Source organism: Arvicola amphibius, chromosome 10 (assembly GCF_903992535.2).
Source record: "Arvicola amphibius chromosome 10, mArvAmp1.2, whole genome shotgun sequence".
Taxonomy (NCBI): Eukaryota; Metazoa; Chordata; class Mammalia; order Rodentia; family Cricetidae; genus Arvicola; species Arvicola amphibius.
The window spans coordinates 125003767-125021084 of record NC_052056.1 but is presented as its reverse complement, the minus strand read 5'-3'; the positions used below and the strand labels follow the sequence as shown (position 1 = coordinate 125021084).

Sequence of the window (17318 nt, the reverse complement as noted above, 5' to 3'; positions counted from 1 at the left end):
GAGTCTAAACTAAGCACAGCTGGATATAGCAGGGCTGCCCTATTACAAAATGGGCCCAGTGCTCCTGTGCCACCTCCCCAGGATCCCTGTGGAAGTATCCAAGCCCTCTGTCCTGTCCTATCCTCCTGGCTACAAGAAAGGCAGAGAACTCTGGCAGCCCCTGCCTGCCTAGCAGGGAGGGAACTTGGCCCAAAGATTCCAACTCTGCCCAAGACCCAACTAGCCAGATATACTAACTCAAAAAAACAAAAAAAACAAAAAAAAAAAAAACACATTTATTTGAACGCAGACATGGTCGTAGACCCTTGTACCTCAGCACCAGGGAAGCTGAGCCAGGGGGACCACAAGTTACAGGCCAGTCTGGGTTACAAAGTGAGAGCCTGTCTCAGACACAAAAAGAAAATTCTTAGGAGATGAGGCAGGTCAGGTGAGAGAGAAGAACTGGGTGCAGAGGTGATCCTGTCGGCCCAGCAGGCCTTTAGATGGGATGAACTCCAGGGGCACTGACCCAGGTGCCTTCTTCTTCAGGTCCTGCTCAAAGATCTGCAAAGGACAGACAATGGGTGGCATTGGGCTGGATGCAGTAGTCCCCGTGGCCTGCACCCCAACAGCCCTGTGCACGGTTCTCACCTCATAAGCAGTAAGTTCCAGGAGTGGCGCAATGCTGACCTCAGGGACAGATAACACCTGGTTGATGACCCCGGCAGCTCTGGACACCTCAGGATGGTAGTGCTGCTGAAGAGTCTAGGAGCAAGATAGAGTGATGTCAGAAACCTCATAACATAGCAGCAGGGCCTTAGAGCGTGAAGCCCTGAGCCAGTGTGGGGTCACCAGCAACCAAGTATCTAAGCATACCCTGGCATGTTGCCCTGTGTGACCAAGATCTCTAGGGGCTGCTGGAGATGTGTCAGTGGAGACTCAAATGCCTTCTAGAAGCTGAACAGGCAGGTGACTCACCTGCAGCTCCCACAAGCAGCTCTCCAAGGCATGGCTCCTGGCTGGGTCCTTCTCTATTGGGTCATATGGATCAGCATCTAGCTCTACAAACAGGATCAAGATTCCATTTACCACCTGACCTTTTGGACCACAGGAGCCAGGGTGTGCCATGAAGCCCAGCTACTCACGCTCACCAATGCCCTGTGGACGATGCACCATAACTCGGCAGGCAGGGTGTCTACGCAACAGGTTGCAGATAAAGGGCAGGACCATAAGAAGGGCCTCAGGAGGTGCTGTTAGGGCCAGCCGGGCCAGGCGTTTGGCAAAGGCAGCCACCAAGTAGGCGGGGAGGTGGCTGGGAGGGAAACAGGTATGAGAAAATAGGTTACCAAACATCCTTCCACTGCCTCCCTAACCAGAACTATAGCCCCCACAGACCACGGGGCTGGATATCCCCAACACTCACGAGGAGGAAAGGAAGAGGTCGGCCAAGTGAAAGAACCGGGCTCGGTACTTGACGTGAAAGATAGATGGATCCAGGAGGCCATAGAGCTTTTGATAGAAATCAGGGTATTCCCTGAGGGAGGGACCAGAGAGGATACAGGAGGTGAATTGGTTAAAGCGACAGAATCCCCCTAGGTAACCAAGGCTCCTCCTCTTGCACCTCTTCTGCATTAACCTCCCAGGTGAGCAACAAAGGCCTTTGAGAGAAAACTAGAGAGCAGACCAGTGTGGTCCTATTTGGTACTCACAGGTTATGCTTATAGATTAGGATGAAAAGCCCATTCAAGGCCAGGAGGCTGATGGCACCACCTGCAGAAACACAGGAACACATGAGGCTACACCTTGCTCACCCTGGGCCTGAGTAGGTAAGGGAGGAGTGAGGCATAGATGCAGATGGCCAGCCTATAAAGTGACTGACTACCTACGGTCACATGCAGGAAGGTCATGGGAGTTTAGCTCAGGTTTGTCAGGCAGGAGATGGCAGCTGGGCCCATGCACAGTGAGTGAGTGCCCCTTGCTGAATAACCTAAGTGGAAGTCCCACTCACCCACATCACAAGCACTTGTGAGGAAGTCAATCATGAGGGTAGGCTGAGCCAGGTGGGGCAGGATGGAGTCATGCATAGCCACTAGTACCTTCTTGTAGAGGCTGAGGGGCAGCTGTAGAGATCATGGCAGTCATGGAGCTGCTCCCTTTGCCCCCATTGCCCACAATAAAACCAGGGGCTTCACCCACCACACCCTACCTTATGTTTAAGGAACCCAAGCCACATCTCCTGGAAAGCTTTTCTGTGCTCCTGCAACGGGACCAAGCAATATGTGTATCCAGATAAACCCCAGCCCCACCTTGCCAACACCCACCCACCCAGTCCTTCTGCAGTCAACTGTGGGCCTTTGACCCTGAAAGACCCAGGCCAGTCTGTGATGCCAAGTCTCAGCACAAGGAGAGACAAAGAACAGAGGGGCACAGGACTCAGGTCTGAAGCTGGTTATAGTAACACATAAAAGTGGCATCACTTGAGACAGTGGAGTACATGCTATTGCCTATAACTGCCCAGAGAGGAGGCCATGCCAAGGAAGGTCTTCAGTCTCTGAAAGCATCTCACCTTTAAGTGAATGACCTTCCACTTGTTTGATGTCTCTGAAATCACAGCAAAAAGAGGAAGACAGTGGCTAGCCAGGCTGAGAGTCCTGGCTCTCTCCAGGAGCCCTCCTACCAGGGTTAGGCTCCAGTGGGCCTTAACCTGCCCAGAACTCACGTGTGTGCTTCACATAGAACTTGGTGAGGTCATGCTCTTGGAGGGGCAGGTTCACAGCAGACAGCAACATGAAGGCATTGTTCCAGAAGGTGGGTGACACCTGCAGAAAGCCTAGCCTGAGCAGCTGTCCAGGCTGCTGCCATCTACTTGCCTCCCTGAGACACTAGGACATAGGATGATGATGGAACCCAGCTTTTTACCTCAGATTGCTGGCTGGTGGCTTGGGCCACAGTGCTTGTGGCCGCCTGCATTGTGTGGTACCGGATATCATCATATTCCAAGTATTCACAGAACTGGGAGATAAGCAGGCTGTGGTCATCCTCGGGTGTGAGCAGGCCCCCTACCACTGCCTGGGGATAAAGACAGGGTGAATGACTCTCTTCTACAAAATGGTCCTAGCAAGGTCAAGAAGGATGTCACCATCCTTCAAGCTCCACACCACCAGGCTGTCTGCCATCTCCTCTCCAATTCACAAGACAGAATACAGTGATATTTCATTTGTATTTCAGTAAAGTTTGCCTGGAGATCAGAGCGTAAAACACCCCCACTGGTCAGCCTTACAGACTAGACAGTGGTGACACACACCTTTAATCCTAGAAGCTACACTAGTTTGCCATACAAACTGGGCGGAAGTAGTGCACACCTTTAGTTCCAGCACTAGAGAGGAATACAGGAGGCGAGGAGACAGCTCTCAGTCTCGTTCTGAGGATTCCTGGAGGCAGCATCACCATTTCAGACTAAGGTAGAGGTAAAAGCCAGTGGCTGGCTATTTTGCTTTTATGAACTTCAGGCTGAATGTCAGTATCTGTCTCTGAGTTTTTATTAATTGTGCTACAACAGAGACCTGTGAGCAGTAAGCCTTGCTTAGTCCCAGGTCAAAGCAAGACAGGAACATAATATGCCCCAGCGATCTGTTCAGGAAACTAACTCACGAAACCATCTTAGGCTTGGCCACCACCGTCTTCCAGATCCCACTAAGGCCTTACCCTGAAGAGTGTGCGGGGGAAGAGGTAGTGACTTTCCCACTGGGGCTTCTCCAGGGGTTTTGCTCCTTCCAGCTGCACAAACTTCATGAGCGTCTTGAGGGCCAGCTCCTGGGAAGCAGAGAAAGAGTAACCATGATGTCCCCATCTAGATGGCCTCCCAGAGTTCACCTAGCCTCAGGGTTGCTCCCAACCAGGCTTTGGCCTGGGCCAAGAAGTAGGAGAGAAAGGAGACCACATCTTACCTTGCTCCGTGTTATATGCATGTGATGACGGTGACATGCGCTTGTTGACTTGGGACAGAACTTATAACAGAATTTGGCCTGAGGCATGTACACAAGCTGGGCTTGCAGGGGAAGCCACCTAATTGCTCTCTCATCAAGCAATTTTGGAGATACCACACCAAACATGACAATATGCAAAGCAGATATGGTGCCCAGAACTAGGGTTACAGACACCGTATCTTCAGAGCCTGATAAATCATACCACAAATACCATACCATAAATCTTTGTGGAAGAAAAAGAGCAATGAAGACATGTAACTTCTCTTAAACAGGGGGAGAGATGGTCTCAAAAGCAGCCCCTACCTGTGCTTTAGAGAAGCGGGGCCAAGGACTTCAAGACTCACCTTGACTTGGAAAGAGGGATGGGTCAGGAGTTCCTCCAGGCGATTACAGCAGCTGTGATAACGGTGTCTCATCCAGACTTTGTATTTGTGCGCGGCTCCCCGGGGTCCTGAGAACAGAGGAGAGCCAACTCCCATTGATGTTTGTGTGCCAAGCCACCTTCCCAATGTCTCCCATCTTCAGTTGTGAACCTGTACCCAGACCAGACCTTGGGAAAGCCGATTTCTGAGCTCTGCAAACTAGGACTAGATATTGAAATACAGTTCTTCTCACTTTGCCTCAGGATCTGGATTCTCCCCAAACACTAGGGCAGTGAGTGACAGCACCAAACTTTGGAAGTGGCACAATTAAAAACCTGAGGAAAAAAGTTGCTAGTATACGAGTTCGTGTAGGCCTGGCAAGTACACGGATCTCACTTTCTGAGCCACAGTGGACTGAGTCCTCCTACACCGTAGAGTCTATGACAGGGCCCTGGCGTGGGGTATTCCTCCTGGTGTTATTTAATAAGGCGGGTCCCGTTGGGGCGGGGGCGGCCTGGCGGACAGCACCCCAGCCCCTCCAGGTCACTTACCTGCCAGGACCGCGTCCTCGCGTGGCAGCGAACCCACGAAGAGCTCTTCCCGCTCCAGCAAGGTACCGAAGAGTCGGCTGCACGTGCGCACTCCTTCCTGGATATCCTCAGGGTCCTCGGACTGAGGCGGGAGGGCAGAAAGGATGACGCTGGGCCCAGTCGTGACTCCCGTTTGCCGCCCCAGGGCCGCCCCCGCCGCCCGTGCGGCTCACCTGAAGTACAGCCAGGATGTCAAATACCGCGTTGGCTTGGCCACGGCTCGTTAGCAGCGCCTGTAGTAGACGGCCAAGCTCCCCACGGGGGCCCGCCGAAGCCAGGTGACGATCCATGCTGCCGCTAGGGACTACAGGGAACGGATGTCTACGCCGAGCTTAGTCGCGCCTGTGACGTCTGCTATGGCTCGGTCTGGTCACGTCATCAAGGAGCGTCGAGGAAGAGCGACGGCGTGCGGCGACTATGGCTCTATTCCACGTAGCGCGGTACGCAGACCCGGAGGCTTCCGGACTGGGGGATGCAGAGGTAGAGGCGGGTAGCCGGGCACGAGTGCTGCTCGAGCGGCTGCAGAACCGAGCCCGTGAGCGGCAGCAGCAGGAACCGAAGCCTGAACCCGCCAGGGAGGCCGCGGAAGCGGCAGGCAGGCGGCGTCGACGGCCCCGGCGGCGGCGTGGCTGCTCTGTGGCTCAAAGCCCGGAGGCTCCTAGGGCGAAGCGGCAGAAAGCGGACTACAGTGTGCATGCAGGTGGGCCGTGTGGCCGAGATGTGGACGGGGCTTGGAGTCTTTTTCCTGGGTGCGCTGCGGGGTTGATGTCCCCTCTGTTGTTGTGTCGCGCAGGGAGAGGCGAAGCGTCGCCTGGAGAGCTCAACACCGACTTAGAGGACTCAGGTGAGAAGCCCCCAGAGGAGGCCCCGAGACCCCCGGCTCCAGGGCCTGTGCTGGGGAACTTTGCAAGAAGGAAGACACCGAAGGTGAGTGAGTCTGGCCGTCCGCCCGCTACTCTTCAGCTTTATCGGGGCGGGGTGGGGGTGTTGTTTGTTTGTGGGTTTTGTTTTGTTTTTGCCCTTACGTGGCCCTAACTATAGAATGGCGGGAGGCTTATAGAGTTCCTTAGGGTATGTGTGGACACTCTTGAAACTGAAGTCCACAGACTTGGAAGACCTATTGGACCCTGGTGTGCCTGGCGGCCCCCGCAGAAACAACATTTCTGGCCGTAATGAGGCAATTGCTGGTCTGGGCGTCTTGTCCGAAGACTGCAAGAATGGGTGGTGGTGAAGGGTTGAGGAGAGACTAAGTTAGCACTTGCATCAGGGTTGACTGCTCCATGTGAATGCTGCTTCCTTTCTTAGCTCTCCTTGCTGGCCCTAAAATGAGAGTCAGGGTGGCTTGAGGAAACCTGCCCTGCTAATACGTTCTTCACCCTGCTAATGTTGCCCTCGTTTTCCAGCACTAATTCTCCCTAGGTGCTGCTATTAGGGTCTCTTCTATTATTCCTAGTTTCTGATAACTGGTGTTGCTCCATGACCCTGAAGGGCTCTGCAGAACTCCTGTGGTTTTTTTTTTTTTTTTTTTTTACTCTTTTAGGTTCAGCCTTTCCTGCCAGCATGGCTGGCAAAGCCAAGCTGTGTCAAGAAGAGCGTCACTGAGGATCTTACTCCTATCGAAGACATCCATGAGGTTCACCCTGACTTGCAGAAGCAGCTGAGGGCTAATGGCATCTCCTCCTACTTTCCAGGTCCTTCAGCACTGGGCAGATGATGGGGTGAACTCCCCAAGGCAGCCTTCCCTGGGCTGTCGGGGCTCCAGTGTAAGGGCTGTGGCTTAGGGGTCCCTACTTTACACTGGATCAGTGAGCTTCTGCATCCTTGGGCTTAGGTTCTTGATGACTATCTTAGGTCTTATCCAGTCCAGTTGCCATCTTTGGCCAGGAGATCTCCTGGGTGACATGGTATATCCTAGCATATAATTCACCTGTTCCTTTTCTTCCTTCGTTACAGTCCAGGCAGCTGTGATTCCTGCCCTCTTGGAGAGTGTAGATAGTGGGTTTCTAGTAGGCAGAGGTGGATACCAACCTAGTGACCTCTGTGTGTCTGCCCCAACGGGCAGTGGGAAAACACTGGCCTTCGTTGTCCCTGTGGTACAAGTGAGTATCAGAGTACACATTTCTAGCTGGAGCACGCAGGGAGAGTCCTAGTGGCACAGATCATCTCTGTCCCTACAGGCCCTGCTGCATCGAGTGGTCTGCCACATCCGTGCACTGGTTGTGCTTCCTACTAAGGAGCTGGCCCAACAGGTATGCCAACTCTGTATCCAGAAGTCTGTATCCCCAGCTTTAGTTGCCCTGCTAGATGTACATGGTACTTATCCCTTGACCACCTGTGTTAAACTCAAGAGTCTTTGTCATAGCAGGGGCCACCGTCTATTTTAGACCAGTGACAGACTCCTTTTGCAGGTGAGCAAAGTATTCAACATCTACACAGACACCACACCTCTGCGGGTTGCTTTGGTGACTGGACAGAAGTCACTGGCCAAGGAGCAGGAGAGCCTTGTCCAGAAGACGTAGGTGTGCCAGGTGGTGGGCTCTGCAGGAGGTCGTTCCCCAGCCCAGCTGGTGTCCTTTGATTAGAGTGGTGTTAGTGCTTTACATGTGAGGCTTTGTTGTTAGATGGCCCTTTGAGTCTTTCTGGTTTGTAGGGTAGATGGTTACCAATGCCTGGCTGATATTGTGGTGGCCACACCTGGCCGCCTGGTGGACCACATTGACCAGACCCCAGGATTCAGCCTCCAGCAGCTCCGTTTCCTGGTAGGCCATCTTCTGGACACCTGGGTCCCTGAGCTGGGGTGATGTCACTGGGGAGTCTTCAGTTGACCCTTGGTTCCTGTCTGCTGTAGATCATTGATGAGGCTGACCGGATGATAGACAGCATGCACCAGTCCTGGCTGCCCCGAGTAGTGGCAGCAGCCTTCTACAGTGCAGGCCCCTCAGGCTCCTATGCCCTACTCCAGAGGACACAGCCCCAGGCTGTGACTGCTGCCAGGTATCCTGCTGCTCCCTTTCTCAGCTCCCTTTGCTGGCCCTAAAATAGCAGTCAGAGTGGCTTGAGGAATCCTGTCCTGCAAACATGCCCTTGGTTTTCCAGCACTTGCTCTCCCCAGATGCCTCTACAGAAGTTACTGTTCTCAGCCACACTGACCCAGAACCCTGAGAAGCTGCAGCGGCTTGGCCTCTACCAGCCAAGGCTTTTTTCCACAAAGCTGGGACACAGTGGCCCTAAAGACACAGTTGAGATGGATGGAAACTTTGGGGGGAAGTACACCTTCCCTGTGGGGCTCACGGTAAGCAAGTAGGGCATGTGGGGCAAGTTGGTGCCTAGGCCCAGGGCTTCTGGCTAGCACCTGCTGTCCATTTCCCACAGCACCACTATGTACCCTGTAAACTCAGCTCGAAGCCACTTATTGTCTTACACCTGGTCCTTGGGATGAACTTCTCAAGGGCCCTTTGCTTCACTAACTCTCGAGAGAATTCCCACAGGTAAGCTGAACCAAGGCGGGGTATAGCTAATACAGACTAGACCCTGACACCACCTGGCTTCTATTTCTTCCCTACCCAGGCTCTTCCTGTTAACACAAGCTTTTGGGGGTGTGAGTGTGGCTGAATTCTCCTCCCGCTATGGACCTGGCCAAAGGAAAAAAATCTTGAAGCAGTTTGAACAGGGAAAGATCCAGCTGTGAGTACATGGAAAACAGACAGGACCTAACTGTGTAGTGGTGGGGTGTTACTGGGCCCTTCTAGTCCCTGGGTTAGCTGGCTCCCAAGAGAGCCTTGGAACTAACCCTGGCAGAGTGGGTACACATGTGACTGCTGTTTCTGGCCCTCTGAGCCCCTGTCCCCTGTCTCAGCCTTATCAGTACAGATGCTACTGCTCGAGGCATCGACGTGAAGGGTGTGGAGCTGGTGATCAACTATGATGCCCCCCAGTACCTGCGAACTTATGTGCATAGGTAAAGTCTAGTCAGCAGTGGCTGCTGTGGGGCTTATGAGCTCTTGGCCATTATATGTGGGATCTTGCATCGTGGTTTGTATGCTGTGTGGCCAAGAGAGCAGGTGTCCGATTAGGTCTCTAGGGTTAAGGCCAGAAAACACTTATGCTTGGTTTTCAGGGTTGGGAGAACAGCCCGAGCTGGAAAAACAGGCCAGGCCTTCACACTTCTCCTGAAAGTGCAGGTAAGACCATGTAGTTCCCAGCAGATGTCATGGGTAGATGCATGCTACTGCAAATGGCATTTGTTCCCACCCTGTCCATGAAACCCCTTCCCTTTAGGAAAGGAAGTTCCTCCAGATGGTATCAGAAGCTGGGGTGCCTGAGGTGGCACACCATGAGATCCCCAGGGAGCTCCTGCAGCCCCTGGTCCCTCATTACGAGATGGCCTTGTCTCAGCTAGAGAAGATTGTCAAGGTGAGTGCTTTTGGACCCAGGTGGGGCTTTTGCAAATCCAGCTCAGCTCTGGTAAAGTCATCACACATTCTAGGAAAGGGAGGTAAGCAGGAAGCAGCCTCATGCCATGGGACATGCCTCCTGAGCACAGCGCCTGTTGTGTCCCAGTTGTAGGGCAAGGGCTCTGCAGACAGCAGGTAAGGATAAGCTCCCTTTTCTCCACAGGAAGAGCAAAAGCTGAAGACGGCCTAGATGGGAGCAAAAGCCCAGGGGGAACATCCTGCTGAAATGAATGTTGTTGTTTAAGCAAAAGATACGGTTCCTTGGGGTTCCAATAGAAAACAACCCTTCCCTGCAAGCACCATGGTCATCTTGGGCTAGGCTAGCAGATGGTGGCTTGGTCCTGAAAAGTAATGACCCTTGGTTTGTACTGCTGGGGCCCAACTGTCTTTGTAAATAAGCTCAGGTAAAGCTTAAGGGTGCCTTCAGGAATGTGATGAAAAACTATGGTCAGCCTTATGGTGACAGCAGATTAAAGTGCTTCCTAGCATTTGAATTTCATGTCTACAGAGATTCTATGAGCCTGTCCCAGACAAGTCACTGAAGTCCAGGAATAGGTTGGTTTAAGATGTTTCCATGTCTACTAGCCTTCAAGATGGTCCCCACATAAGCATGAAGTAAATTACAGGAGAGTGCTTGCCTGAACATAGTCAAAGAGACTGTGCTCTTTGCAAAAAATTAAAATAAATAAAAAAAAGAAAAATCTATAGTACTAAGATAAACTGTTTTCATTTATGTTAAAAAAATGGATAACTTGAACCCATGCCAATTCCCTGATAGCTTCGACATACTAATACCCCTCTAATTCAGGACACCTAGGCTAGCTCAAGAAAGCAACACAGGCCACCGGCACCATCCTCAGGCCCTTGCTGACTCTAGGATTCTGCTCATGAGATTAATTTAGAATCTGCTAGCAGCTAGTCTGAGAGTCAGACTTCCATTTTATTGTTGACATTACTAATACTTTGAACATCTTATACAATGAAATGGAAACTCTCCTCCACTCATCTCCGCACCCACCTAAGTCCAAAGTTTTTTGTTGTTCTTTTTAAACCTACTGAATTCATTTTATTGTTTACTCAAAAGTGCCTACAAGGTTTCACAGGACAAAAAAAAAAAAAAAACCCGACTCTTCCAGCAGCAATGAAATGCCTGTAGTTCTTCCTTAGCTACTGGTGGAATTGTGCATGCTGTCACAACTGCTGAGTTCATATGTCCTATTGTTCTGTTGTGTCTGGAAAGCAGCTTTCCTTTAAATGATGCACCACCTTATGTATACAACATTCTGCCTGCATGTATGCCTGTACTCAGAAGAGGTCACCAGATCTCACTATAAATGGCTGTGAGACACAATGAATGTGGTTGCTGAGAATAGAACTCAGAACCTCTGGAAGAGCAGCCAGTGCTCTTAATCTCTGAGCCCACCTCTGGCTCTTAACTTTTCTCTGTACCCTCTTCCTTGAAGATCTCTGAGCCTTGGAGAGAGGTATGGAATGTCCCCTTTAGGGCCCAACACTTCCACACAGTCTCTTACTTTGTACCAGCTGAGCAGCTGCCACCTAGTGCAGTCAGCTTTTATGATGAGAGCTGAGAGGTACACTTAATCTATGGGTATGGGAATATCATCAGAAGTCATTTTAACAGTATGCTCATTATAATATAGTATTTGTTTTTCGAGCCCATAATCTGTCAAACCACAGGTTCTTGGCCCCATTAACAGTACCTAATATGGGTTCTATCACATGGGGCAGGCCTTTGATCCAATCAGAAAGTGGGTAAGAGGCTAGAGAAGATTAGTAATTGAGCATTTTCTGTGTTGCAGAGGTTTGGTTCCTAGTACCTACATGATAGCTGCCTGCGATTCCAGTTAAAGAAGCTCTGATGCCCTCCAGGGGCACCAGGAGGCACACACATGGCAGACAGGGAAAAAAAAAAGTATCATTTTTAAGAAAGTTGTTGGTGCCTGGCCTGGGGACACACACCTTTAATCCCAGCACATGGGAGGCAAGACCAAGGGGATCTTTGAGTTTTAAGGCCAGCCTGGTCTACAGAGCCAAGTTCCAACCAGGGCTACACAGAGAAGCCTGTCTTTTTTTTTTAATTTATTTATTATGTATACAATATTCTGACTGCATGTGTGCCTGCAGGCCAGAAGAGGGCGCGCCAGATCTCATTATAGACGGTTGTGAGTCACCATGTGGTTGCTCGGAATTGAACTCAGGACCTTTGGAAGAGCAGGCAATGCTCTTAACCACCGAGCCATCTCTCCAGCCCAAGCCTGTCCTTTTTTAAAACAGTTGCCACTATCACACTACCAGTGAGCCCATCTTGTCAGACTAGTCATTGTGCTCACAGGATTCCAGTAGGGAAGCAACATCAAGGTTGAGTATCAGCTTTAAGTATGTGGCATCTTGTCTTATGTCAAGTTCTGTTCTACAGGGTAACGGAGAACATTGGCAATAGTCTGCAGTGTTTGGGGGTCCTCAAAAGGGGAAGCCATTCCTGGTTCAGGGGTTATTTGCTAGCATGTGTTATCTAGTTGGGATTTTGAGCTCCCCCCTCCCAACATAGAGTAACTTCATTTAAACTAGTATGTATATATTAGAATATGTCTATAGAAGGTTTCCAATATAGCTTTTTCAAAAGTATTATTGGTGGCAAAGTTAATACATCTTGAAGTTACTTAAGACTGCTATCCTACTGTGTGTCAAACTGTTTAACTGTAATCTTCGGTACTCTTCATGCCCTGACCCAGATAATGCACATGTATCATTCTTTTTTAAAAGCAGCAAATAAAGACTTGGAAGCAACTTTCTAAAATCTACCGTAAAGATTGGTTGGTCAGTTGGGCTTGATTGGACCCAGTGACTTTTCCCTTGTAAAACTCAGCTAAAGATTTCTGTAGAGTATTCCCCATGGGGTGCTTGCTTTGCTGTCAATAAAGACAGAGTGAAGCTCTTTGTGAGCTCCATACAATGCGTGGTGGGTAAAATGACTTCGTAGGCAGGTAGGCAAGCTGAATGGGTTTGGGGTCAGCCTTAGGGTTGTGCAGTGGGTAGGGATAGGCAGGAAAGTGAGTCAGTTTTCCCCATTCCCCCTCTGTGAAAACCCCTGGCTAACTTTATCCCCCTTGCCTCTCTGGTGGGGATTAAGGGTGTGTACCCCTACACCTTGCTTGAGGTCTAGCCATTTTTATGGGCAGTGTCAGAAATGATCACATCTACTGTCTTGATCAGGATCAGCACTCAACTGTCACCTGTTGGATCTGTACAACATTAGGCATCTAGTGAAGGTGGTGGACACACCATGGGACCAGCCAGGGAGGCCACCTAGGATCTGCTTGCGTGAGGCTGGGTATGAGCTGAACCCCCAAGGCCTTTCAGAAAGGAAGCGGTGTGAAGGCTGACTTTTGCATGACAGCTCTAAGTAGAAATCAAAACATTTTTCTGGTGTTTTTCTACTTACTTCCTAGTGCCTGAAGAGGGGCTCAACTTGCAGCCCTCTTGGCACTGTGAAGTCCTGAAGCAGACACAGCACCTATGGTGGAAAGATGCACAGAAACCCAGGTGTCAGAGTAGCTTCAAGGCCAAGGAACTAAAGAGGAAGACCTTGAACATTCAAGCCCTGCATTGCTTTGGAGCAATACATACACAGAAGGCTTTGTTTTCTAACCAATACATCCTTACTCCAAACACTGGTCATGAAAGACAAAACAAGGATGTAGAAAGGTCACTTTTATTAGCCTCTGCTTGTAGGACATCAAAACCCTATTCAAATACAAATGTTTGTGTTTACAAAGTATTTACAATTTCAGTCCTGTTTATTACATTTTTTAAAAAAAGAAACAGCTATCTGGTTGAAAAATGGATGAAAGTAACTGCCAAAAATGAAGACCCTGCCTCTTGCTCCCACCAACCACCTGGCTTGGGCACACTGAAGTATGCTGCCACAACAGTGGGAAGGATGGAGAAAAAGGTGAGTGCAACATTGACCAAGGACCCCCACTGAGCTCAGTTCTGCCTGAAGACTATGGGGAATAGGAATTGCTTCTGGGAGCCAGGTACCCAGGAACCTCCCAAGGGCTATTCTTCCCCCAACACAGCACACACTAAGCCAAAACGATGGGTTTTTGCTTGTAGGACAGGTTTGTGGTTCAGAAAATATTAAACCTCTTCTGGTTTTTCAACACCTAATTGCTACTTTTATCCCAAGTTTCACATGAGCTCAAAAGTGAGTTCTAGGTGGGCTTCAGGATGTATTGTCACATTCCTGCCCACACAGTACACAAAGTGGGATGGACATGACAGGGAAGAATACTCGAACAATACAACTCCTGTCTTCAGGGCTGCAGTGCTGACAGCGTAGGCCTCACAGACTTAACTTCCAGGCTTTAGCACTGATGTGGAACATGGGCCTTTGGCTCTGGCAGGTAAGAAGGCACAGTCAGCCTGTTATGCCCAAGAATGCCACACAAGTCACCTTACAGTGGTAAGAATAGTGAACTTGGATGGAACTTTCATTCCAACCCTTTCTCCTTCAATTGCAGGCCTGTCACTGCAACAGCTGTTTAAAATCCATGAAGAGCTGCTGGGGTGGCACAACAATGCCTTCCAGACTAGACCAGGACAACAATAAGGGAACCTGGGTATCAACTGCACCAGGCTGCCCTATACATGTAACCCACACTAGCTTCTCACAAGAATACTGCAAAAGGATCTCAGTACAGTGTGTATAAACACAAACTTGGCTATACAGAAATGGTGTCAGTCCCAGAGCCTCATTCAAAGGAAAGCCACTGCCCACTGGTGCAAGATGGGCACTCATAATGCAAGCTAGGACCTCACTGGCATATTGACTGGAGGCTCTGGAAAGAGGGGTGGGATGGGGGCATCTGATGGTCTGCTCTTATCTCCTACATCTCCCTGAACAGTCAATGGTACCAAAGACCATGTCTGAGCTGGAGCCTGCTGTAGGCCATGCTGCCCCCACTACACAACTGAGCAGTGTGCACTAAAGGGCTTTTCAGAAGACTGATGTGACATTGCCCACCCAGTGACGCCATCCAAGACTGCAACTGTCGCTGTGTGTTAGTCACACACAGGAGAAAGTCAAATTACTTTGGCCAACCTAGGTAGCAGCAGATCCCAGAGTCCAAAAAACAGTAGACCATTCTGCTAAAGATAAGACAGCCTTGCCATAGTACCAACCAGTTTCCTTCCTATTGGCATGGAGGCTTGGTGGGTGTCTTCAGCCTCACAGCAGGGACTCGCATCTGTAACTTGGGCTGCTGGCTTGGGCTGTCAGAGCTGGCTGGAAGCTGTGCTGGGGCTGGACCACCAGGGGTCTGCAGTGAGGCCGAGGCTGTAGTTACCACCTGCTGCTGAATGAGCTTCTGCTGCACCACTTGGGCTGTGGCAGTCACCGTTGGGATCATCTGTACCTGTTGCCCTGCTGCTGTTGCCTGTGTGAGTGTCACTGTCTGTGGAGAAGCCTAAGCCAAGATGAGATCACAGGTCACTGGAGAACAGCCCTGGCAATGCTGTCCCTCTAACAGAGAACTATCACATACACCTAGTAGCCTCAGCAAAACAGCAAAGGATGTAGACCAATGTAAGGGGGTTAGTTGATTTTTTTTTTTAAGTTCATGGGCAGCTTAAAGTGAAACAAATAATGTCACCACTTTAATCAAATACTACTGCACTGAAAGTAAAAACAAACCAGAGGGTTCTGGTTCAGAAAGGGGTGTTTTCACTTGCCAGCTTGTCTCCCAGAAGCTGAGATCCTGTCTTGTGGAACATTAGAAAGGTACCTGCTGAGAGCAGGTTGGGGCACAGGTCTGGTTCTTCCTTGGAAAGTCCCCCTCTTCCGTAGGTCATTTTCCCCAAAAGCTCGTGTTTTTGTGTGAATTATGAAAACCAAAAGTAACATTTGCCCCCCCACACACCCTCCAGGTCTCTGTGCACTCTACCTGTTGAGAAGCTGATGCAACCTGCTGGATGCTGGCCACAGGTGTTTGTTGCTGTACAACTTGAGGAAGTTTTGCAACCTTTGACAAAACATGGCGAGCATAGGATTCAAAACACATGCACAAATAACTTTCTCTGCTTTTCAGCAAACAAATAATGGCAGGTAACATGGAGAAACAATCATGAAGCCACAACCTCTGGGGTGGATTTCTTTCTGTTTCATGTATGTGTGTATGTCTGTGCAAATTGAGTGCAGGTACTATAGAGGCAAGAAAGAAGGGACTGGGTCTCCTAAACTGGAATTACACAGAGAGCGTTTCTCTGTGTAGCTTTGGAGCCTTTTCTGGTCCAGAGCCTTTCCAACTCTGTAGTGCAGGCTGGCCTCAAACTCCCAGAAATCCAGCTGTCCCTCCCTCCCCAGCGCCGGGATTACAGGCATGCACCGCCCAGTTCCAGGACAGACTTTAGTCAGAAAGAAGACTGGATGCTCTAGTAGCTCGTCTAAAGACATCATTGAGTGAGAAGAAACGCACACACAAATGTCACCAGAGCAACTTATGTCTAGACTGAAAACTAGCCTGGCAGACAACTTGACAGGTATGTCAGAGGAGACTTGAAAGTCAATAAACCAGGAAAAGATGAAATCTCATCAATTACCCAAAACACAAGCTAAAAAAGTAACCAAGTTTCTCCTGTTCCAAACCACCAGACAGGGAGGTCTGGAATCCAGGTGGACCTGCACAAACAAACCCACAGCCAGGCAATGACACTGTATATCTGTGACAACAGTGGCATGGACCATCTGTGCACATGCACACACAGTCAGACAGTCTCTCTCTCTCTCTCTCTCTCACTCACTCACACACACATCATCTGTGCACATGTACACACAGTCAGTCTCTCACACACACACTAACACATGAGCACACGAAAGAAGTTGGTATTAGCAACAGCATAAGTCTGAGACCTCACTCATGAGACTCCCCTATGTTCTGAAACCAGAAAGGGCCCTGCAGAAAAGGTCAAGCACTGGTTAGCCACACTGGCTGGGTGCTGCTACTCTTCCACAGGCCCTACCATCTGCACTGAGTTGCACACAGCAGCATGCTTACCTGGATTTGCGTCTGCACCTGCTGAGTCCCAGCCAGTTTCTGGGCCTGGGAGATGGGTGTGGTCAGAAACTGGGTTTTAAGGGCTGGCTGGGCAGCATAGGTGACTTTCTGCTGTGGGCCCTGAGCAGTGATCTGCTGGGTGGTTAGCTGAAGAAAAGACACCAGAGGATCAGAGCCAGGTGAAACCAGGTTCCCTATTTAAACCCTCAACAGATGCCAAGAGCCTCTTCACAGCACCTTTTAGGTAACAAGGTCAAGACCGTCCCAAGATACTGGCATTGCCCTACTTTTCTTCCGTAGGGGTGGTACCACTAGTAAACACACTAAGCACAGAAGAGGGCAGTGTTCCCTGCCCTGAACTCACACTCCGCGTGAACTCCAGTCTGGTAAATCCATACCTGTCATTCAGCTTGATTCTACCCACCCTACCATCATCCCTTACATCTCAAAAGGAAAAACAAGGGACACTGACCATACTAGCAACTCCACCCTTGTGAGCTTGTAGCCCGTTTACTCTAGATCCTCCTCCCCAGCAAAAACCTGCACTCGAGTAAAACATCACACAAAGAACCCATACCTTCTGCTGGACGGCAGCCTGGCCCTGGGCAACTTGTGGCTGGATGGCCTTCTGCTGCTGGACTGCCTGCTGCTTGAGCTTCAGCAATTGTTGGACATGTACAGGTTGGGCCACGACAGTCTGCCCTATAAGAACACCTAGTCAGTTAGGTCCTGGCAAGGGTTCCCTGTTTATCCAGGTTCTGTTCAGAAAAGAATAAATTCTAGAATTGTACTAAGGCAAATTAAACAGTGTGGTGTTTTGTTATTTTTTTCTTTTGAGGCAGTTTCTCTGTGTAACCCTAGCTGTCTTTGA

General features: G+C 50.0%; 3 protein-coding genes across 19 annotated transcripts in view; 1 reads left to right on the top strand and 2 right to left on the bottom strand.

Moving 5' to 3' along the window:
- Nucleotides 1-256: 256 nt before the first annotated feature.
- Nucleotides 257-5269, bottom strand: Noc4l (nucleolar complex associated 4 homolog). 2 transcript variants are annotated; one of them, XM_038345796.1, is made up of 15 exons: nucleotides 5091-5269; nucleotides 4879-4999; nucleotides 4310-4416; nucleotides 3685-3792; nucleotides 2899-3048; nucleotides 2699-2798; nucleotides 2546-2580; nucleotides 2186-2236; nucleotides 1988-2099; nucleotides 1689-1749; nucleotides 1403-1513; nucleotides 1125-1291; nucleotides 958-1040; nucleotides 631-744; nucleotides 257-543 (listed from the first exon to the last, which is right to left on the bottom strand). In XM_038345796.1, the coding sequence occupies exons 1-15, from the start codon at nucleotides 5205-5207 to the stop codon at nucleotides 424-426; spliced, it is 1557 nt and encodes a 518-aa protein (XP_038201724.1). In that variant the 5' UTR covers nucleotides 5208-5269; the 3' UTR covers nucleotides 257-423. The 2 variants fall into 2 exon arrangements, with proteins under 2 accessions (XP_038201724.1, XP_038201726.1); XM_038345798.1 differs by having other exon boundaries at nucleotides 1131-1291; nucleotides 5091-5268.
- A 41-nt stretch (nucleotides 5270-5310) lies between these two features.
- On the top strand, nucleotides 5311-17231 carry Ddx51 (DEAD-box helicase 51). Of its 5 annotated transcripts, none has more exons than XR_005287170.1 (15): nucleotides 5311-5844; nucleotides 6458-6608; nucleotides 6871-7016; nucleotides 7095-7166; nucleotides 7326-7432; nucleotides 7568-7676; nucleotides 7766-7911; nucleotides 8014-8209; nucleotides 8290-8405; nucleotides 8485-8601; nucleotides 8774-8875; nucleotides 9035-9098; nucleotides 9196-9330; nucleotides 13212-13344; nucleotides 15321-17231. XR_005287170.1 is itself a non-coding variant. In XM_038345795.1 (15 exons), exons 1-15 carry the CDS (start codon nucleotides 5335-5337, stop codon nucleotides 9559-9561), a joined length of 1905 nt encoding a protein of 634 aa, XP_038201723.1. In that variant the 5' UTR covers nucleotides 5311-5334; the 3' UTR covers nucleotides 9562-10081. The 5 variants fall into 5 exon arrangements, 3 of the variants coding, with proteins under 3 accessions (XP_038201723.1, XP_038201722.1, XP_038201721.1); XR_005287169.1 differs by lacking the exon at nucleotides 15321-17231 and adding an exon at nucleotides 13916-14441; XM_038345795.1 differs by lacking the exons at nucleotides 13212-13344; nucleotides 15321-17231 and adding an exon at nucleotides 9535-10081 and having other exon boundaries at nucleotides 5311-5617; nucleotides 5711-5844.
- Ep400 (E1A binding protein p400) overlaps nucleotides 14459-17318 on the bottom strand; it is a 94099-nt gene continuing 91239 nt past the window's right edge. For all 12 annotated transcript variants that reach the window (XM_038345781.1, XM_038345780.1, XM_038345783.1 and 9 more), the window contains 4 exons: nucleotides 17025-17149; nucleotides 16448-16594; nucleotides 15338-15415; nucleotides 14459-14860 (listed from right to left, as the gene is read on the bottom strand). In XM_038345781.1, coding sequence (XP_038201709.1) covers nucleotides 14588-14860; nucleotides 15338-15415; nucleotides 16448-16594; nucleotides 17025-17149 — 623 coding nt within the window. In that variant the 3' untranslated portion in view covers nucleotides 14459-14587. The remainder of the gene's footprint in view (nucleotides 14861-15337; nucleotides 15416-16447; nucleotides 16595-17024; nucleotides 17150-17318) is intronic.